Here is a 23,354-nt window from a genome sequence, read left to right on the forward strand (position 1 = left end):
GGGGTGACAGAGCCTTATTGGTTGCTACCCCCATCCCTATGGAACTCACTCCCAAATAACATCAAAGCTGCCCACACCTTGGCCACGTTCAAAATCACACTCAAAACCCACCATTTCAGACAAGCATTCCCTACATAATTAACCTTTTAACTAGTATTCCCATACATAAATAGGCCTGTCCGAGGTTGTGAGTGACAGCTTGACACTGTCAGTGTGTGTCTGCTACCAAGGTGAAAGAACAGACTGTATGGAAGTAGCATATTTTGAAAACAATTTTTTTAACTAGCAGCTGTAGATGAGAAACTAAATCAGTAATATCACCCATTTATTTTGGCTAAAATGTATAAATGTACAAGCCGTTTGTACTTAGACATGCATGCATGGCTTTATCTTTGTGACAAGAATATGCTACTGGCAGGATCAACCAGCCAACCTGGTAGGAGCGAGCAATCACTCAACTTTCTGACAGCTCTCTCTTCCTCCCTACCTCCAGGGAAAAAGCTCCACCGCTTCAGATATTGCACCAATGCGCCATGACAGCAGAAAAAGGGCACGTTGAAACTCAAGGGACAGCATACAAACATATATACACTACACACACACACACGTTTTCTTACTTAGTTTTTGTCACTGTCATTAACTAATGTTACCCTTAAAAAAGGGTAGGCATAAGCAGCTTTGGCTTCATTCAGTATACACCTATTTCGGTGCTAACCCTGATTATGCAACACAACTGTATTTTAAACATGCAACTGTAAAGTACCGAAATAAACCATTCATTCAACTATTCATACACATGTACACACACACACACATATAAGACACACCTGACATTAATCTTCCAACATGTCAGCATCACTGCAAATGCAGTGCAATGAGAGGGGGGGGGGGGGGCTGAGTACTAGGAAAGTTCCACTGCAAAGCACGTCTCCAAAGGTTGTTGCACAACACTGGAACCTCACAGAGTAAACAGACACATCAGCCACGCTTTCTGTATACGTTCGACCTAAACTTGGGCAACCAGCTCAAGAGCTCCTTGAGAGTCATTGGTCATTGGTAATGGTGAGGAATAAAATTGATTATACTATTAGTAAGTTAATTATACCAAACTTGGCAGGAGTTTCTTACCCTGGCCTGACTTGATCTAGTATAGAATGTATGTTGTCCTAAGTTACAAAACATTTTCAGATAAAGCGCCACAAGGATAATACCGTAATTTATTTGCATAGTGAAAAAGTTACAATGAAATATATTCATAAAGAGTACAAACAAAAACAAATGAAAGAGCGCATACCACAATCATTTAAGGCTATAGCCTTTATCGCAGCTGACCTTGGTTCAAAACCAACCCGAGGCACTGCATGTCATCCCCCTATTATCTCCGTTCACTGTCCAAAAGAATGATAATTGTATTCAACAATAACATAATTGTCATGAACTGAGACACGTAAATCATTTAAGTTTGTTCTGCATAGTGAAAGAAAACAAGGTTTTGTGTATTTCAGCATACCTTTAGTATTTTTTCTTCTATTTCTACATGGTAGCACCAGGGCTCTCCCATATCTCATCATCATAAACATAGGAGCTAGGCATGACGTTCTCTGTCGAAGCCGACCCAAGCTCGTGACATTCTTTATCTGTGATATTGTCCTTGGTGTCGAGGACAAGAACCTGTTTTCCCAGCTCAGGGCCCCGCATCGCCCTTGGTTCCAAGTCCACTTGAGTATCTTGGGCCTCCACTGGGCAGACTTTCTCCCTCAGTACGACGTTTTCCTTCTCACAGTCTTTCTCTGTAGTTGTGGTTTTGATGTGGTTTTCTGACGCGGTGCCAAAGGCTGCAGTGGCAGGTGCGTGCCCCGTTCGCTCCCCATTCTGAGGTCCATTCTCTAGACCAAAGAAGCCGTTTCGGACGATGTACCGCACGCACTGCAGGAGGACGTTCCTCTCGTGACGGACATCTGGGGCCAGTAACTGTAAACAGTGGAGAGAAAATGACCGCATATCATGATGCCAATGTGTGACAGCGTAACATTTAGATTGTTCTTGTGTTGATGCACACTACTATGGACGACGAAACGAGGAATCAGATAAGTATGCTTCGTTTAAAAGGGTACCATCGACACAGGAATACATTTATAATGGACAGAGACAAACCGAACAAATGTGTCTGGATTATGGCTGCACTGCAATAATACTTAAACTAGAAAGAGTGTGGCAGTTCAAATACTGAGATGTCACCATATATTGTCCAATCATAGGAGGGCAAAAAGGTGCCTTCAATTAAATAATCATTACATAATAATTATAATAATAATTATTATTATTTGTCCAATCAGAGGAGAGAGAGAAAAAAAAGACCAATGTTGTGCCTGTCGGCAACCACACTAATTATTTGAGGATCATATATATTGTTTCTTGATATGACAGATGTGTTGATGTATTACATTGCAATTAAAATTTGTGATGCATTTTCAATAATTGAATCAAATTATGAAGGTACATACAGTAAATATTGTGCATGATGTGTACTCTGCCTCCTTACCATCTCCAGCAGGGTGGCACGTCGTTTTTGAGACCTTGTGTCTTGCCACCCTCCCGGGCCACCCCTGCCCCCTCTGCCCCCTCCTCTCCCCCTTCCTCGGCCCCGTGTGTGTGGGCTAGTGCCAAAGCAGGGCTTTTGTTGGGCGTCCGTGGCGTGAGATGGGGCTCTCCTATCCCCAGGGGGTGCCTCATCCCGGGGCCTTGCTGGCAGAGTCTTACGGAGAGCCTGGTTCTCATGCAACAGTTTGCTGCCTCTCTGGATGGGAATGGCTGAAACACAAAAGGAAATGTATGGATACTTTTAGCAGATGCCTGGAATGCTGCTTGGGGTTGGAAGAGGATCAGTAAAGAGTGGCCTTGAAGGTGCTCTTTGGATAATACTAGAAGTCTTCCAAAATGGAATGAGACAGACAATGACAATATTCATTTTGACTCGACATTTGAATTGCCTCATAGGAATGCCATTTTAATAAAGGATTTTTAATTGCGAGAAGAACACGTTCCATGAAAGTATTTTTTGCATTATCTTGCATTGTGGAGTTTTTTCCTGTTGAGTTTTGGACCCCAGTTGGTCCTTCTAGGCACCTGTTGGTTTTTGTAGGCGTGCAAAAGACTTGCTTGTCATTGAAGACTACACAGGCAAATTATTTCTGGCCGCTTGATTTCCAGGCAAGTGCTGAATGATCCTCAGAAGGAAGCACATGACTGAATGCATATCCAATCATGCATGCGGAACATGCGGTTGATCAACACTATTACATTTTCATTTAGTGTCCGTAACAGACTGGCTTATCAATTAATACTCCCACTGTTTGATTATTGTGTCTTATTACTTTGAAGTGGTATGTTCTTATTATTGGTAAACCTGCCACATACTAATATCATTTCATCATTACATTTGTGCACTCACTGCATTGGAATTTAGATGGCATCAAATTCAGTAACACATTTAAGAAATGCTAAGGCTGTGATGTTTTGCAAGGCTTGCAATGGTTAATGTGTTTTTTGTATGTACAGTATGATTTGTTTGTCTACTCTGTATATAGGTAATGACTGTGACATGCCTTTATGTTGGGACTAGCTCAATATCAAGATGGTACATCTCAAGGCGTTTATCCTAATGAAGAAACTTAACTTGAACACACATTTTAAATGGTGTCACTGTTGATTATTTCACAAACAGAAACACGTTTCCTTATTGTGGAAACAGACAGACGACCTTTAAAGCCCACATTAACGCTTTTGACACACAAAACGGCTCCACCCTCCACTAGCAATAAAATAACGACCCTTTTCACCAAGTCCCACCATTTCAAATATGCGGCGTAAAGCGAAGAGTCCCCCCGTCCCCCATGACCCTTTGGGGTGTACTTGTACTGAGCAACATGTCTGCTGGGGGGGCCTGTGTTTTGATACTGAAACTCACCCTCGGGTTCCTCGTCAGTATCGCTCTCTGTCATGGATCCGTAGTTGGCCACCAGTGACCCCAGTCCCGAGCTCATCTGTTTAGGGGCCACCACAAGCCCGTCCTGTTTGGAACCCGACTCTTCTCTGTCCGAATCTGGAAGCGTGTAAGGAGTGCAAAGGATCAGCTTTCGCACCGGCACCCTAAGATAATTTTCTTCCCAGAAGGGACTTGGCAATATGCGAGACAGAACATAATAAGGCATTCAGACTATACACTTTTTTAAAGTGCTTGAATGGAGGTTTCTGAATCTCCAAAATTACAATTGATTCGATTTAAATTGGAGATTAGATTTTATTGACATAAAAATAAAAAATTGGTATCAGGGTTTTTTTTGTCGTAAGATTAACACATTATGAAAATTGTGCATTAAATAATTGTATTATTTATTATAAAATCTTATTATAAGATTAAGCATGGTGTGTTAATTCCTTGACAGGAGATCTGTGATTAGTTTGGATGAAAAACGATACATATATCAGTATTGGTTGACATCGGAATCAGAAATGAAGAGTTGGACAATATCGGAAGAAAATGTAAATCAGTAAAGAAGCCAATAGAGCGCCGCAGTCCCGCCCCCTTTCATGACGACGCTAGGACCAGAAGTGAATTCCTCATTCATTTTTCCCATAGACATTTCAAAAAGTATTTATTTAAAGACGATTACGCTACGGAAAGAGTTGTGACAAATCATGACAACAAAAACAAACACAACATTTTGGGCCGAACAAAATAATTACAAAGAAGAAAAACAACAAAAAGTGTTGTAACCTGCCGTTTTCTTCTTCTTTCGAATAATTTGTTCGGCCCGAAAAATCGTGTTTGTTGTCATGATTTGTCACAACTCGAGTTGGCTTTGTACGAGGCTTAAAAGGACTTTAAATAAATACTTTTTTGAAATGTCTACGAGGAAAATGAACGGGGAATCATTTCCTGGCCTACTGTGGCCTACTACGATAGGGGGCCTACTGTGACGCTCTATATCGGACATCCTTAATTTAAATGTGCAGAGCTTTTATGCCAAGTAAAAAGTAAAAAGCAGTTTTAGTCGACCAAATATCATAAGATGTATTTTGGTGGGCCTTGATGCCGTCCTAAAGACAGATTTATTGGACATCCTTAATTTAAATGTGCAGAGCTTTTATGCCAAGTAAAACGCCACCTGGCTGGTGGAAATAAAGAGTACCACACTAACAAACTAGCCTGGGCTCCAACTAAATGGAGTCGACAAACATTTTTCGTCTTAATATCAGTCGACGAAATCAACAATGCACGCGAAGTGACATTTCAGATCCGGGGAACGCAGCAAGTCAGGCTAGGCCTAGGAGGACCCAGTCCTACTAACAAACATAACCAGAACAAATAGATCCGTCAATCAGTGGCATTTGGGTCAACAAATTGGAAGCGGGTTGGGTGGGATTGGATTACCAATAAGTGGTGGGAGGTCACGCATAGCCAGACAAACCCAGATCTCTGCCTACTGATGCATCTGGTGACCGGTGTTGTTCTTGACATAAAATTTAGATTTTAGTTTTAGTCACATGGAATGTAAAATAACATAAGATTTTAGTCGACTTTAATCTACAGTTGATTTAGTCGACTAAAATGTATTTTGGCGGGCCTTGATGCCCTCGTAATGGCTGATTTTACAATTGCTGAAAATAGCTGATCTACAACTAGCTCACAATTGTGAGCTTGTAGATTTTCAGCATGCAACCAAGTATAAAATTTGTTGTCTTTTACTTATACTGGATCTCTTGTCCACTAGTCCCTTCCTAACATTTTAGTCTAGTTTTTATTTGTTGACAAATTGTCAATATATTTAGTTAGTTATTAGTTATAGTCATCATAGCTTAGTTTATTTAGTTTTCGTCAGTGAAAAAAAGGTAGTCGACGAACTTTTTTTGTTTTAGTATTAGTCGACAAAATCAACACTGCTGGTGACGTCTAAATTCAACGTAGACTAGGAAGTCTGCTGACAGCTGCTGACAAACCTAATCCCACTGCTGTGAAAACCAATCATATCACCATTCTAACATGAAGGACCGCCATGATGTCTTTCTTTGCATTATGTTATGCAATGCATTTTTTCCCCCTCCAAATAGTTTCCACACAGCGTTATAACCCAGTCTCGTGGCGAGTGGGAACCTCTGATCAATAAAAACGTTCTGGTTAATGCACCGAATATTCGGCTGCAGAACATATTCGGAAGAGAATGGCTAAAAATGCATTTTCGACCCGAATAGGCAGAAAATATATCACCGAATAGCGTATGCAATGTTAAGTTTTGCCATAACCTGTAATAACATTACATTTGCAGCCAACGTTGAGTCACCCACCTGGGTCACTGTTGTTGACGAGAGCCCCCAATGGATCTCCTTCCCTGGGGGGCTGAGTGAGGGGCGGTGGCCTCCCCGAAGTGCCACTTTCTGCGCACAAAAGAGGACCACCCCCTGCACCCCCCTGGAAGTTCCCGCGACCTCCTCGCCAGCCTCCTCTGCCTCGTCCTCGTCCTCTGCCTCGTCCTCTCATTCGCCTAGCAACGGTGTTAAGTTCAAAGAATTATTGCTCCTAATTCTCCGTCTGGAAAATGACCACATTAACCCCTAGCATCCCTGTTCTGGGGAACGCATTCGGTAAAAACAGCAGATCTACAAGTTCACAGCACGTTGAGCTTGTAGATGGTCTATTTTCAGTGAGGATATTTACTATAGAGCGTAAACAGGACAGGGGCCTGGTATAGAGCTCTGGTATAGAGCTCTGGTATTAAAGCTGCTATAAGCAATATTAATGACTTTGTTTTTCATTTACTTTTTGGTATTCAGAAAGCCAGAGCCAGCAATGAGTAAAACGCTCCCAAAGTTTTTTTTGTCTCTGTGACAATCTGCATTCAAAGATGTTCCTAGAAGCTTTGTCATTGGTCGGAAAAAAAAAACAACCTGGTCGAAATGACTAACCAATCACGAAGTAGACAGGCAAATCGACCAATGACAAAGCTTCTAGGAAAATCTTTGAATGCAGATTGTGGCCTCTAGATGTGTCACAGAGACTAAATATTTTTTGTGAGCGTTTTACCCATTGCTGGCCGTCTGAATACCACAAAAAAAAAAAAAAAAAAAAAAGGTAACTAAACATTTTACATACTATTGCTTATAGCAGCTTTAACTAAGTACAGTATATAATATAAGTGGTTAATAAAGGCAGATGAGCTCTATTCCTGATTCACTACAGCAGAGAAAGAGAGAGAACATCCTAAAGGGATGAAATGTCATTAATACACAGTATTATATACACAATAATACATACCCAAACTGTGCAGTTTCCAGGACCCCTCCAGTCTCCTCTCTGACCTCCATCACTTTTCTCTTATTCTCCACATTCTGAAGTGACGGGTAGTTCCTGAAAAGGGCATAATTGGAATTCTGTTAAACAGAAAATCGAACATAATTCGTTGTTATCCTGAGGCAAACATTCACTTGGCAAGTCCTAGCTGTGAAAATGTAGTGCATTATATAATCAAGCATCATTAGGGTTTGGTTTTGAGAAGCAGGTACTGTAGTGTAGTGTACATTTGAGATGGATGAACATGGCTTAATTGCGCCATCTAGTGGTGTAATGGTAAAGAAAAGGGTCATTGGGTACGACATTGGGTAACTGGGTCCACACTGCAATACATTGCATAATGGCGGCCACACTGGGTGATACCAAAGCAATGGTTATGGAAGACGTACTGTATCGAAGACGTTCATATTACAGCCTTTATTAATACTGACTTGCGTCTCTCCTCTCTCCATTTTGCAATTTCGTCCAGTGTGTCCAGCTTGATTCTTTTAGCTCCTGGAGCATGGTTCTGTAGATATTTGGAAGACAAATAATTTAAAAAAAGAGTTGAGAAGTAGGGCTAAGCAATATATATAAAGTATAACGTTGCTGTCGGGAGGAAACCTCATAACTCCATTTTTGATGCTTTCGATTTTTTTTTTTTGTCGTTTTGAAAATATTGAACCAATGGAAAGTAGTAAAAAGTGCTTTGGACAAAACCTCTTAACTCCATTGGACACTCAAAATGTCTGCTAAAGCAACTAACTCCACCACCTCTCCCCCCTTTCATGAAGTAAATGACAATAAATACAGTTACAACACCAACTTTGATGAGGCTGTATGGCTTTTTTTTTTTTAATATAAGATTTTCTTAATTTTCTGAAAAATGTATATTTTTTATTTCCTGAAAACATTTTGGAGTTATGAGGTTTCCCGACAGCAGAGATATACAGTCGATACCCTGGTATGAGACTAGATATCGTCTGCGAGTTTGGATATGATTAATATTGACAAACATCGCCCATTGTGTTTTCCTGGTTTAAAAAATTAAATAAATTTATATTCACATTATGATATATCATCGTTACACTATCAATAAAGAAATTTGGTGAAGAATATTGTGTGAGATTTGATTTTGTCTAGTGACTTTCTCAAACTTCAGCCAATAAAAGTTAATGTCAGTGCCATTCAGTGGTCCAATGATTCAGTGATGAGTGTAGTTTACCCTTATGTGTTCGTTTGTATTTTCATATTAAAGTGGGCCGGCGCTATGTAACTTTTGAATACATGAATAAACTTTATTATATTATATATATTATTTTGTCCGATGTGTATAGTAAAGTATGTTAATACAATATAACGTATACAATTGGGATGGTTGTATTTTGGCTCCCTGCTCTTCTATTGAGACAAAGGTCTCAAAGGTCTCACCTAGACACAGGATCTTGACCCGATGAAGTAAAGTTACACAGTGCAACAAGCCAAATGCAGGCTTCAATTGGTATCTTTGATGACAAACGCAGGCCTAAATTTCAAATATTTGACTTTGCTGCATTACTCGTAAGTAGTGTAGGTCTTCTTCACTTACCACAAGTGAAAAGAAACTGATATATACAGTAGCTGAGCTATATAGCTGAGCCCTCCTTTGCCAACTTGTAGACTTATGTACTGTTCTTTATGAACTTTTAATCTTTTAAATTTAAACCAATGACCTCTTCCTACAGGAAAGGATTCCAAATAAGCCAGCTGGCTTCTTCCCTTCCTTGCATTGTATTTTTGTTCTTTGATATGTTATTGTCTATTTTTTGTACTACATGCTAAATAAATAAACCTAAAGCTTGTCGGTCTTCTAAGTGCTAATGTACGTACGGCCCAGAACAATAGGATTCAAGTGGATAATAAGTGGATATTTTTTTGTCTAACATTATTGGTCAGGAATTCTTATTTCCTGCCTTGTTAAGACGTCACCGCAGTTAGTCAGTACACTTACATTTTTCCAGTGGATGCTGACAATTTTTTCGTGAGCAGTGAAGGTGCAGTCTGAAACTGAACACTGAAAGACAAACAGATTAAATCACAGCACTGCTACTAGTAATGAATAATGTGCCAAATGCCATAAGAAAAAAAGGCAAATGTGTGAAAGCAATAGAGCACCGAAGTCCTGACGTAAGTCGCTCATCCCTTCGATTCCCCTGGTTCGCGGAAGTAATTTCTCTATGGAGAATAACATGGGGTGATCTTAATATCGTCTACTATAAGCGTTGTGGTCCAAAAATAAAAAAGCTGTCTCTGCGTTATTGTCAGGGAGGTGTCTCTGTATCGTTTGCAACAGTCAGTCACACATATATGATACAGTCTGCTTCTAGCGAAAATGTAACTAATTCAGTAGCAGTAACATTAGCGTTTTCTCTCAGTCAGTTGATTCTTCATATCCATATGAGTGAAGCGGCCGGGATGACATGTTTATTTTTCAAACACAGTTCTTATATGAAGCGATCTAAAATCCTCCCTATGGGGATTACAATGCAACTAAAAAAATACATGAACCTGGGGACTGACGCCCTCTACTGAAAGTGACGTCAGACTTCGGCGCTCTATTCATGAGTAGATTAAACGTTTGTCAATTACCTTGACATGCTGAGACATGTGTTCGTCATACTTTTCTTGGTTTTTAAAACCCCGGTCACATGGGTCACAAAAATGTGCAAATTCTGGTTCCTTCTTATTTTTCTGCTGTGGGTTAAGAACAAGATTATATGCTTAACAAAAAATAGACAACGCAAAATAGACAACATCATGATATTTTGACCTGTTCAGCAGACTTCTTAGTTTACCTTTTTCCCCTGGTTGTTGTAGGGATCTCCGTAATTGGGTTTTCCGCCCCGATGCCCGCCTCGATGGCCTCCGCGGTGGAAGTTTTGTCCTAAAAGGGCCAAATGTTTCAGGCATGAGAAGAACATAACCGTGCCATACAGCAGCTTACACAATAGAGGCATCTAGTGGTAGTTTTATAAACTAGGTGGTTAGAGCAGTGAAGAGAGGTTCATATTCGACGTTTCAGAATCAGAACCATGTGAAAATGCAAATGAACTAAATCACTATTCAGCTGCATGTACAAGATCTGGTCCTGGTGGTCAGCAATTATTGGCATTTGGGTTATTCATTGTACTACCAATAAGACGCCTGGGGGTGAGAAGCGACATCGCCGCTCACGAGACCTGGGCCCCATATATGGGGCTTTCCCCATGTATGTTTTTTTTTTAAATGATACACTGACTGACTGACTGACTGACGGGAAATGCATGATTCCATAGTTAACTGTGACGTTTGCGGCAACCACAGCGGTTATCATGAGACTGTCACAATACGATCATATATTGGCATTCCCATATATGGGCTTAATATTGATCACAGTCAAGGATCTCCATATATGGGCATAACAGGGATTGCTAGTCTCTGCAGCGCCTCTGGCCAGACGGGTGTCGGGACAAACAAAGTTTCATAGTTAACCGCCATGGACCTAAAGGGCGAGGTCGCGTGCACTGGCCATATATGGAGCGTATCTTGAGTGTGTACAGGGTGTGATGAGGTCAGATGAAGATATGCCAGGAGCGCAGGGCTGTGGGCAAGGCCTTGCAGTGAATGCACCAGAGACTGTAATGCTCTCGCTTGATGGTAATTGCTATGTCTGATGCCATACGCCTGGATCATCACCTAGATCTCCATATATGGGCTGTTCAATACCTTTACAATCTGACCTCACTGATTCCATATGGACATATCCGGCATGGTGTGACATCATTGATAATGACTCACCGACTGGCCAAAATCTCTACATCTGACCTCACAGTTCCATATTATATACCGGTAGGTAAGTTAAGTGACCATTTGGTTCCATTTGTACGCTGTCAGAGTTATGGGGATCCCTGCAATTAAAACATCCAAGAACCAATGGTATTGCTAGAACTGTTTTTTCTCAAAGTGGATCCCAGGGACTCTCTGGAGTCCTTTAAGTCTGTATCTCTGACAGTATACAAATGGAACCAAGCAACGGGTACTAAATGATACTAAGTCTTAGTTCTTTTTCTGGTTTTATCCTCAGCAGTTATTTGTATTGACCTGTACCGTCCATCCTTGGACTGTACTGTACCCATTCTGCAATGGGTTCATAACAATGTCAATCAATCAATCAATTACTTACCGTAGGGTGGATGATGTGGGCCATGGTTGTTCTGGTTCCCCCATCCTCCCATGGAGCCCGGCGGTGGGGTCCAACCCGGCTGCCACCCACCCGGACCACCACCACCGTGGTGGTCCCATGGGTTCATCATGCATGGGTTGGAGGAGGGAGACTCGCCGCCCCAGGCCCACATGTTGGGATGGAAGCTGCTGGGGGAGCCTGCATGCTGCTGCTGGTGCTGGAAAGTTGGGGGTCTGATTATGGGGTTTGATGCTGGACCTCCTCCAAAGTCCGGAGGAGGATAGTGTTGCTGTTGTGGTTCCGTCATGTTGTTGAGCAATGAAACACTCTCTGGTGATTCAATCAATGATGTGTAGAGTAATGAATAAATACAATCCGTTGATGTTGATGAATTCTTCCTATCAGCTCACACACACATGCACACATGTGTTTTGTGGATGCGTCACTTCCGCGAATAATCCCTTTCCTTCTTCTTGTCTGGCTACACGAGACTATGCTGCCCTCCATAGGTCATGATTATAACGCATTTATATGTATTAGAATTTTTGTTTTTAGTTTTAAAATGTATGCATTCTTTAATATTATTGAGGGGCGCTTTTAGTTAAATAAACATTAAAAACGCTATTAAACAATAAAGTGAGTTTATATATATATAATATATATCAAAAGGGAGTTTTTATTTATTTAAATATCCGCATGGTGGCAACCGTGCAGTTTCCTTCCGGGTGTAACATTACACCACCCGCGTGTGTGGTTCTTCTTCCTGGAAGTTCATTTCAGTTCTTCCACAATCCATTCCATTCCTTTTCAACAGCAGCATCGTGGTGGACGGTGGTGCCCAGCGCTCTGTCGGAGAGCAAAATATAATATATTAATTATACTCTAAATAGACCGTCACAATGCTAGTGCTATTTGAAACCGCCGCTGGATATGCAATATTCAAAGTACGTATTATTATTATTAAGGTTCATTTTGTGTGCTTCCACTGAATACCCAGAGGTAGCTCAACTTTAGCTAATGTGGCTAACGTTAGCTGCCCACGTTGACTTCTACTTTCAACGTTAGTACTCGTAAAGAAAATGCCAAGAATGACTGCCCATGCATTCGTACATCACTGTTATGATGAAGAAGAGCGATGTATTATGGTGTTATTCATAATATCTAACTAATATGTTCTGCATGGAACTGTTAATGTAAAGGCCGGCCGGCCGTGGCCCCCACGTGTTCATCGAAAAGAGTGTAGACTATTGCAAATTACATTTAGTCTTTGCCACCAGTTGGTGTTTACTTGATTATCATTCTTTAATTTCCCCTATGGTCTTTTTAGGCAGTATAACTAACTTGTCAAACAAACCTGTCCTACCTAACATGTTATAGAAAAGAGCAGGGAGACCATCTCCAGGCAATAGTAGTAACAATTTTAGCCGAAGATTTAGAGTCTAAATCTGGGGTCTAAATAGTCAGAATCGATAAATGGTTAAATAAGTCTACGATGTATTGATTCTGACATCATAGAGTGATGTCGTCAGAATAGATATCTACGAGAGTCTAAATCTTAGGCTTTAACAATGTATTCGTTAAATAAGTTCCAGATTGATTCCATTTAACCAAATGGACCTGGTTAAATTTGGGCATTCTCGAAGTTACACATAAACTGATGAGTTTACTGTGCGTAGCGGATCTACTCTGCATTTTCAGTGATGTATTAACCTGGACTGACAACGTCATATAATCTTTCAGGTCCTGGATGAGTCCAAGCTGCTGGAGGTCGACGATCTATGGAAGGAGTTCCAGACGACCGAAAAGGCCAACAAGATGTGAGTAACTATGTGCTAGGGTGACCAGATGTCCCTCTTTGCGTGGGACAGTCCCTCATTTCCAAGACTTTTCAGGCGTCCCACATATTGAGACCCTGTCTGTCCCACATTGTGACTGGCAGGCAATATTGCATCAGTGTTCAAATGCCCTAATAGTTAGTCCCCTAATAGTTGGCCTTCTGTTGTAAAGTTCCCTCATTGTCTCTTCCTGCAAGATGTGTTTTTAAAGCCTGTTAAAATAGCATACAAATAAAAATAAAGCATGATTTAAAAAAAAATGTCAGACACCAAAGGAGTTTATAAATGATAGCCAATGGTCGAATATGACATCATGGCAGTAAAAGTAAATTAATTAAAAAAACGAACGTCATTTGTATTGTTGACCTATTTCTAAAATATTAGCACAACTTTCGTTCAACTTTGACCCCTCTATCACATAAAACTATTTTTTTGTCGTGATATGGACACAAAAAGCATAGTTCCGTGTGATAGAGGGGTCAAAAATGAACGAAAGTTGCACTAATATTTCAACAATAGGTCAACAATACCAATTACGTTAGTTTTGTGGATTAATTTACTTTTACTGCCCCCTGTACCCCCCACAAAATGTCTGGAACTACTTGATGAATAGAAAATAGTACAGTAGTGCATCTGCGTTTTGGGATGTAAAATGCACCCTATTTTAATCTGACTCAGTGACCAATGCATGTTCCTTGGTAAATCGACTAAGCAAATCGATTTCTCTTATTCAGTGTGAAGTTGAAGCACTTCGAGAAGTTTCAGGACACAACCGAGGCCTTGGCAGGTAACGTATTCTCTACTTCCAAGTGGTGCACTGTCTGTGCACAACTTTTTGTAGTTGATTCAATGCTGTGGTCTATGATGCATCTCTTTTGTGTCTGATGAAAACATGAAGTCAATATGCAGTTTCGTCACTACCACTGAGGCCACAGCCATTGGATAATCACCCGTGCGCCACACACTAACACACTTTTAAAGATATATTCTTTCCCCAACCCGTGTTCAACAGCTGCCACTGCTATGACTGAGGGGAAGATGGGGAAGAGTCTTAAGAAGGTGCTGAAGAAGGTTGTAGCCACGGACGCTCATGAGCAGCTGGCCATAAGCGATGCCAAACTCGGTGGGGTCATCAAAGTAGGTCACTCGGCGTATTCAGTCTTCCATAAATGTACCATACACAAGCTACTGTATATTGATTGATCGTTAAGCTAGGCATGCACCTGATCAATATTAATAGGCTATGGATCAGAGGAAAGTCAAATATTGATTGAAATTTCAATCTGATTAAAGTGCATGCCTGACTTTGTACAGCACATTATTTTGCTGCTGTGTGATTATTCAAATTTGCTCCACTGTCTGTTTTTTTCTAGGACAAGCTCAACCTGAGCTGCGTCCACAATCCTATGGTGGCAGAGCTGATGAGGGGCATTAGGACCCAGATGGAAGGCCTCATCACAGGGCTGCCTCCTCGAGAGATCAGCGCCATGTCTCTGGGACTCGCTCACAGGTAGAGAAGAATTGAGTTAAAAACGTTCTCTCTGAAAGAATATATATATTCAAAGATTTGAGGCACATTTTCACCATTTTTCAAAAAACAATAGCGGGTCTACAAGCTCATAGCGCGGCACTCATAGTGTGGCACTCAGTGCCAATGTTTAAAACACAAAGGGGTTCCCGTCTAAGAATGGGTTAAAAGGGTGTTGCACCCAATAACTAAAGATAGCTTATTTTACATAAACGTTTTAAACAGTCTTCCACAAACGTATGAGTTTAGAGTGACTGAAACCCCATGTGGAATCCTCTTTCAGCATTCGTCACTACCACTGAGGCAGCAAAATAGCAGCTTAAATTACTGACCCTGTCATGCAACCTATATGCAAAGCAATTACAAACATGGTAATGAAAGACGAGCATCTTATAAAATGCATCCTTGAAGTGGACAAAGATCAGAAGTTAAAGAGTTTAAACGTGAATGTGCTTTTCCTTGTCTTCCTCAGTTTATCTCGCTACAAGTTGAAATTCAGCCCAGACAAAGTGGACACTATGATCGTACAAGCCATCTGTAAGTGTTATTTTTATTTTATTATTATGTTTAATATCTTTAAGGAAAAATGTGTTTTTGTAGTTGATTCAATGCTGTGGTCTATGATGCATCTCTTTTGTGTCTGATAAAAACATGAAGTCAATATGCAGTTTCGTCACTACCACTGAGGCCACCGCCATTGAATAATCACCTGTGCGCCACACACTAACACACTTTTAAAGATATATTTATTATTTTTAACATCTTATATTATAATATCCCTGCTGTCTGCAGCTCTGTTGGATGATCTGGACAAAGAGCTGAACAACTACATCATGCGCTGCAGAGAGTGGTATGGTTGGCATTTTCCCGAACTGAGCAAGATCATCACAGACAACCTGGCCTACTGCAAAAGTGTCCGCCATATAGGTGAGCAAATGCACAGGTTGGAATCCAGTGTTTTAGTCTATTAAGCGATTCATACTCCTATTTTACCACTGTAGTGCCGAAATGATTTCGGCTCATCAGAAATTTTCAGTAGCACCGAAGAGAAGACTTTAGGACGGTACCCGCCCCCCCGAACCTCAAATGACGTCACATTGTAGTAGGGCTGTCAGTTCACCTCTATAATCCAATTCGAATTTCATTGCTTAATTATTTGTAATTTTCGAAAATATTCGAATATTTACATTGTTTATTTTAGCTCATATTTAGCCTATAATAATACATTGATTGACGATGCACGTTCTGTCCACTAGAGGGGCCCCCCTTCCAAACGTCAAAGCAGTACTTTCAGCCCATGTAATAATGGTTTTCGGCACAAAATAGCGTGTAAACTGTTGTTTTATTGAGCACAGTGCACTCAGCACGGTAAGATTGTCTGTCTATAGTGCAAATGCATTTTACAGTGAACGTTGTATACTTCTGATACAGTATAGTCTGAGTAGTTTGTAGGCTAGTCAGGAATCATGAACGGGACATTTTCTTTTTTCTTTTTAAACAGAATGATTGGGCTAATGGCTATCACGATGAACAGGCCATCATAGCAATGAAGATATATAGAGAAGCCTATATTTTGCGCTAAAGTAATTGTTGAATAACACATAAATGTAGGTTTTAAGGCTAGAATGGCATTGTAGTGGACTATAGTGAGAGGCGAGATTGTCTCTCCTTCATTGCGGGACTGCAGGACTAGTCTGGAGATAGTCGTGGATGATCAGCTTCAGACAGTCAGTGTTTTGGTTCGTACCTGAAGTTGTGCATTATCTCCGCTGTGCACAGCAGCACAGGGGAACTGTCTTTAATATATCCATGGTCGTTTTCAGTTGCTTTCCATGTGCAACACAAAAGTAGTCTACCATGTGTTTGTTTTGGTAATAGCCTACTGCAGGCGCAGCCATGCTGATTCACGTAATCGCGTAGGACAAAATGAAACCAGCCGGACCAACGTTAATGGTTTAATGCACGTACAGTAGGACCAGCATTTTCAAACTGTCCACAAGTTGCGACGGACCCGACGGTACTAATAAAACATGTGAGTGATTCTTAGTCGCAGCGCGCTGATAGCTACACAGTACACACTAGTAGTGTGCGACTGTGCGTGTGTGCATGCGTGCAGAGGAGGGAGGAGGTGACGAGGCGCGCGTGTGCATGTGTGCGTGATTGCAGATGGGAGATTTCACAGCGGTAGATTCGTTACTCAATACATTTAGTGAGCGGATAAAATTACATAAAACAAAATTAAAATATTAAATAGAATTAATAAATGATAAAAGCTCCATTCGAATGGCAATTTTAGTTTTCGAATATATATATATTTTTTAATATTCGAATTTCTTTCATATTATGAAATTCGTTCTGACAGCCCTACATTGTAGGGTCTACAGAGCCGAACCGACTTTTATTCGGCTATAAAATAAGAGTATGAATCGTGCCTAAGACGAAAAATGTTTGTCGACTACCTTTTTTCACTGACAAACTGAATGGAAACTAAATTAAAACTAAGCTATGACGACTAAGACTAAATATATTGACAATTTCGTCAACAAATAAAAACTAGACTAAAATGTTAGGAAGGGACAAGTGATCCAGTACAAGTCATTTTACACTTGGTTGCATGGTGAAAATATCCGATCTACAAGCTTTGTAGATCGGATTATTTTTCAAGTTTATTGATCGGATTATTTTTCCGCCAAAACACATTTTGTTCGACTAAATCAACAAATTTGTCGACTAACACTAAAACATTCCAGGTGACTAAATATGACAAACTAAAATCTAAATTTGCCGCCAAAAACAACACTGGATGTCCCCACTGACCACACAAACACCAGTTTGAGGGTTTACTATAGTCACTTACACGTTCTTGTGGAAGGAGATACTGGGCAGTGAAGTTACTAACCTAAGCCCTATTGTATTCAAAATTAGTCAAGCTCACAATGCATCACAATGTGTAGTGATTTTGTAGATGTAGCCAATATAATGAGTCCAAAATGCAAAGTGGATAATGAAACAGACTTCTTCAGATTTTTTTGCATCTCATTGTATAATCGTACCGCTGTATTTTGTTAATTTCAAAATAATCTCACAACAACCCTTCAGCAGTGTTCTACATGGTGTGTGCATACCTTTTTCTCATAGCGGATATGTGGACAGTTGTACAACATGCTCGCTCTCCTCATAACTGGCTTGTTACTGAACTGTCCCAAAGCAAAACCAGGCTAAATTATCTTGGTATCAAAACCAGGGTAAAATGATCTTGGTGACAACAATATAACATTTTACTTTGACCATAGATTTAATGAACCTTTTGGACAGTCTTAAAGCTGAAAGCAAGACAGGCTAGCGATGTAGGTCGGGACTCGGAACGTCTGTGAAATTGAAGCCCGTGTCCTCTCAGAGTGCTGACCTCTGCCACGTCGTGTAAATGATGAATGCATTTCTTGGTCCCCAGGCGTTCGCACCAACGTGGCCACCACCGACCTGTCAGAGATGCTGCCCGAGGACATCGAGGCAGAGGTCAAACTGGCCGCCGAGATCTCCATGGGAACAGAGGTGTCGGACGAGGACATCGGCAACATAAAGCACCTGTGTGACCAGGTAAACCCAGTGCTACCTCCCACTGTAGTTGTGTATCGAGGGATTCATAATGGCCGTAGTGATGATGATGACGTTTGTCTTCCTCTTGAAATAAATCATGTGGGTCTTTAAGTCACTATCTCATCTGAACGGCCACAGTACCCCCCTACACACAATTACACACACTGCTTCACAAAGTTACTAATTATAAACTATTACTGTTCTAAAATGTGGAATCCTCAGTCTGTTCGGGAATGTATTCAAATGTATAAATTGTTAAAGCAATATAACGAGCACATTTGCAGCTGGCCGTCTAAATGCCAATAAAGCTATTTGAGGTAGACCAGATACAGTATATCTCCCACAACAAACACGCATTACATGAGATCACTAAACGGTTACTCCACAAGACCACAAGCAATGTGTGCGCCCAGGCCCCCCATCTTCATTGTAGTTAGGTGTTGCAATTACCTCTGTCTGAAGAGGGAGGCAGTTGATGTGACTGTACATACAATTGAAAGATTATGGTCTTAAGCTTCAATTGTTGCATGGCCACCATTGGAAGCAACTGACGGTAAAAGCCTTGCGTGTGGACTGTGGTGCACCAAAAGTGGCATGTCTACAAGTTCAGACTGCATTGCAGCGTGACACAGACACACAACTAAGTGTAAGTCAGACTTGAGGATTGAGGGGTCGCTCACATATCTGTTCTTTCCTTCCAGGTGATCGAGATCTCGGAGTACCGCACTCAGCTGTACGACTACCTGAAGAACCGCATGATGGCCATCGCTCCCAACCTGACGATAATGGTGGGAGAGCTGGTGGGCGCTCGCCTTATCTCTCACGCTGGTAAGAACCGCAGAGAGCTGTGGCACACATGAGGGGGGTTAATAATGACTGAGCGGTGATGATACTGACTTAATGTCACTGTCCTGAAAACATCATGAGGGTTTTTGTCACTACCTCATCTGAGCTCTCATTTTGATGTGGCGCACACACAGTGCTGTGTAGCTAGATATACGAAAGACTGTTCTGAACGGAAGCCTTTAATATGTATATTATGTTCCCTTTCTGTGTTCCCAAGGTTCCCTGTTGAATCTAGCCAAGCACCCGGCTTCCACTGTGCAGATCCTTGGAGCGGAGAAGGCCTTGTTCAGAGCCCTGAAGACCCGCAAAGACACTCCCAAATACGGTCTCATCTACCATGCCTCGCTGGTTGGCCAAACTACAGCCAAGAATAAGGGCAAGGTGTGTTTCCTGCTTTGTTGTACATGTGGGTGTAAATCACATTAATGCTGCACTTTGTTTAACAAAAATAAGTCTGAAAACGTAATGTCGTTATTTACATTTTAGTGTTTGTGTAAAATACCAGTTATGCCCTGTGTCATGGCACCCTCGGACAAAATCTGTACATCTGTTATAGTAATTACAGAAGACCTTAAACTTTCTTAACCCATTAATGCCTGAGGCCGAATCTGGGAATGCCTTCTAGGGCCTGACCTAAGGTTTCTGAAATCCTTCAAAATCGGATAAAAAATAAATAAATTGTTATGTTGCTACATGTATAGCAATAGCTGATGAGACACAGAGAGCACGCCGGCATCAAAGGTAGAACAGCGTATAGGTTGCACCAGGCATCAATGGGTTAAAGTATAAACGCAGCACATAAGATTATTTGAAGATGACCAACACTGCTTTTTTGTTAAATTGTTGTGCATCTGTGGTGATGGCTGTACAAATAATGAGTTGTTGCTTAACATGGTGCCTTTTTGCAGATTTCCAGAATGCTGGCAGCTAAAGCATCCCTAGCTATTCGCTACGACGCCCTCGGTGAGGACACCAATGCAGAAATGGGAATAGAGAACCGTGCCAAGCTGGAAGCTCGCCTGCGACATCTTGAGGACAGAGGAGTAAGTAAAACTATTAAACTGTCAATCTAACCTGGGATAATAATGTAGATTCCTTCAGAAATTATTCTCCACCGTTGTAGTGAGGTAATCCCGTTTATTCAACTTTTCCAGACAATCTGTGCTTTGTTGGTCTGACCATGTCTTTTATTTATTTTGCCTCCAGATCAGGAAAATCAGTGGAACGGGAAAGGCGATGGCAAAAGCAGACAAATACCAACACAAGAGGTAAATGAAGCCAAGATATAAGTCCACAAAACGCCATGGGGGTGCAATAATGACTGAGCGGTGATGATACTGACGAACTGTCACTGTCCTGAAAACATCATGAGGGTTTTTGTCACTACCTCATCTGAGCTCTCATTTAGACACGGAACACAAAGTGCAACACTCTTAATGTAATATGTCCCCTTTCTGTGTTGCAATTGTAGCAGAGTAAGCACAGTTGTATATTACTATACAGACTTTGGTTAACATCTTTGATTCTTTATTGTTTTTAAACAGTGAGGTGAAAGTGTATGATCCATCTGGAGACTCGACGCTCCCCTCCACCTCGAGGAAGAGGAAGATTGAGGAGGTGGAAGAAGCGGACACCTCTGCACCCTCCACGCCAGTGGTGCCCAAAAGCAAAAAACCCAAGATAGTAACGGAAGGTAGGCAGACCTGCAGACAACATGCTTCTTGTTGGGTGTCTGTTTTTCTGTTTTGAATGTTTCAAAATAAAAGATGCAAATTTGTATCCGGGATTCTTTATTATATATATTTCTTCTGTTGTAAGTCAGTGGTATATTTTCTGAGAGTTACACTGCTTCCAGTGCTTCTATTAGCATAAAGTGCACAATATTTCAACATGTCTTTGTCGGATTACAAACTTAACTGGAAGGAAATACATTTTACACTTGTGATGTCAAGGCACACCTCGATGTGTATTTTGATGCTACGCTCTCCATCCAGACGTCCCTTGGAAACGGAATTTCTTCTCAGGTTCTCGTTAAAGAAAATGTAATTACTTGACATTTATGAGTCTCATGTTTCCTTCGTCTTGTCTTTCAGTCGTCGCAGAAGAAGAAGAAGCGGAAGAAACTCCCAAGAAGAAGAAGAAGAAAAAGAAGTCCAAAGAGGCTGAGGAGGAGACTGTGGAGGTGAAGGAGGAGGAAATGGAGGAGGCAGAGACTTCTGTAGCAGAGCAAGTAAGTCTTGTTGCCCCGGTCGCCATGTGTCTCATTGAGGGCTGATTAACTCATTTAGACCTGAGAACGATTCTACAAATGTCTTCTAAATCCTGACAGTTTTCTGAAAAAAAACCATGTTTCTGTGTCGGTGGTTCTCAAACATTTTAATGCCATGGACATGCCGACCCCCATCTGAAAATATGATGTTCCAGGGGCTCACCAGAAGCAAAGATTTGAGTTAAAAACGTTATTTTTCTGCTATTTTTCCAATAGCTAAAGCATAACGTAATGCTTAAAACACCTTGATGTGCCCTGTATGGCAATTCCAGTGATGGATATTGATTCGTTTATCTAATAGTGGAATCCTGCATCCGGGGACTAAAAACATTTATTTTAAACACCAAATATAGTAAATGGACCCTCACAGGTCTGTTACTCAGAGTGTGAAGATGGACCCATTTGTTTCCATCTCTACACCCTCAGTTAAGCCGACCTTGTGGAACCAAAGTCCTTAATCAACATCACACTGGCTGCAAATGCATTTCCCTCCACATGGCTTCTACTGGTCTTTGTCAAAAATGCTCACTTGTGTTTTGTTTTGTTTTTTTCTTCCCAGTCATCAGAAAAGAAAAAAAAGAAGAAGAAAAAGAAGGTCAAGGAAGAGGAAGAAGATTAATAAGATGACCTGAAGATTCTGTATATTTTCGTTAGTTTTAGTTTTTATCATTGTACACATTTTATTATCTCATAACGGCAAGCCATTGTGCCTGTTTTCTGAAGTTTGACAAACGAATTTGTTATGTCCCTTTTCTTTTACACTGAGAGGTGATTGCAATTACTGTATCAGGTTTTTGAGATTTAAACCAAGAGAAAATAATCTGATATAAAGATTTAGTTAAAAACAAACATGGGACATACTTAAAAAATATCTAAAGATACTACACAAATATACTGATTAGTCAACCAGCAGACCCAATGACTCGGCCACGTCACTCACTCATCTTGCTGGCTAGCCTCGGCAAGCTTGACGTCTTCAAAGTTGCCACCCTCCACCCAGATGCCTGGCATAGGGTAGCCAAGCCACAGTGCTGTTTCAAGACAGCTCCAACCTTTCATTACATGTGAGGGGCTCATTCCTCGCGGAGCCCCCTCCTCCGAAGCAAAGGGTAGAGCGCCAGAGAAAGGCAAACAAGTTGCCCTGTATTGCTCCTGTGACATCAGGGGAGACTGACAAAGGAGAATGGGCCATCAGCATGCAGAGCTGGAAGGACCTAATTGAAGCTTTTGAGATCACGGTGCCCATGGTCCCACCAAGTAAACCTACCCCGTCCCTATACTTTGTACGGAATGATTTGTATCTGTTCTCTCTCCCTGGTCAAAATAATGTCATGTATATTCCAGATGAGAGCTTCTTGAGCTCAATTTATATACTCCTTGCACATCGGTGTCGCTTGCTAACAGAACTGATCTTCAAGTGAATGTCTTCCTTTGAAGATACTGACTGACAGATATACTGTTGACTTGCAGTACAATCCCTTGATTCCTTTCTCTGCTTTAGTATGAATTGTCATTGTGGATTAGAATGAATGACCCTGCATTTATGTGAGTGATGGCGACAATGTTGTGCAACAGTGTAAATTGGTTGTTAGTCTTCACCTCATTTCATTATTGGTTATTTTTGGTGCGGCTGGTCTTTAAGCTTGTTGGAAATTAATGGCTAGATGGGAGACTGAATTATCTTGAGGCTGATAGTGGTTGTCTGAAGCTTGAACACCAAGCTCTTGTGAAATAAACTTGGTTTTGCTACA

The 23,354-nt window shown here is 41.0% G+C and overlaps 2 protein-coding genes across 3 annotated transcripts; one reads left to right on the top strand and one right to left on the bottom strand.

The window, feature by feature from the left end:
• Nucleotides 1-1,218: 1,218 nt before the first annotated feature.
• nufip1 (nuclear FMR1 interacting protein 1) lies at nt 1,219-11,941 on the bottom strand. Of its 2 annotated transcripts, none has more exons than XM_080758405.1 (10): nt 11,529-11,941; nt 10,162-10,250; nt 9,956-10,057; nt 9,318-9,380; nt 7,780-7,856; nt 7,313-7,405; nt 6,346-6,542; nt 3,968-4,102; nt 2,543-2,811; nt 1,219-1,971 (listed from the first exon to the last, which is right to left on the bottom strand). In XM_080758405.1, the coding sequence occupies exons 1-10, from the start codon at nt 11,833-11,835 to the stop codon at nt 1,534-1,536; spliced, it is 1,770 nt and encodes a 589-aa protein (XP_080614531.1). In that variant the 5' UTR covers nt 11,836-11,941; the 3' UTR covers nt 1,219-1,533. The 2 variants fall into 2 exon arrangements, with proteins under 2 accessions (XP_080614531.1, XP_080614530.1); XM_080758404.1 differs by having other exon boundaries at nt 9,956-10,060.
• Nucleotides 11,942-12,322: 381 nt separating this feature from the next.
• nop58 (NOP58 ribonucleoprotein homolog (yeast)) lies at nt 12,323-23,354 on the top strand. Its single transcript, XM_080758176.1, has 15 exons — nt 12,323-12,472; nt 13,269-13,345; nt 14,098-14,150; nt 14,376-14,500; nt 14,737-14,873; nt 15,364-15,428; nt 15,684-15,818; nt 18,343-18,488; nt 19,190-19,316; nt 19,552-19,715; nt 20,243-20,377; nt 20,541-20,602; nt 20,879-21,027; nt 21,428-21,564; nt 22,163-23,354. The coding sequence occupies exons 1-15, from the start codon at nt 12,428-12,430 to the stop codon at nt 22,220-22,222; spliced, it is 1,617 nt and encodes a 538-aa protein (XP_080614302.1). The 5' UTR covers nt 12,323-12,427; the 3' UTR covers nt 22,223-23,354.

This window comes from Protomyctophum bolini (assembly GCF_963924005.1).
Source record: "Protomyctophum bolini genome assembly, chromosome: 24".
Taxonomy (NCBI): Eukaryota; Metazoa; Chordata; class Actinopteri; order Myctophiformes; family Myctophidae; genus Protomyctophum; species Protomyctophum bolini.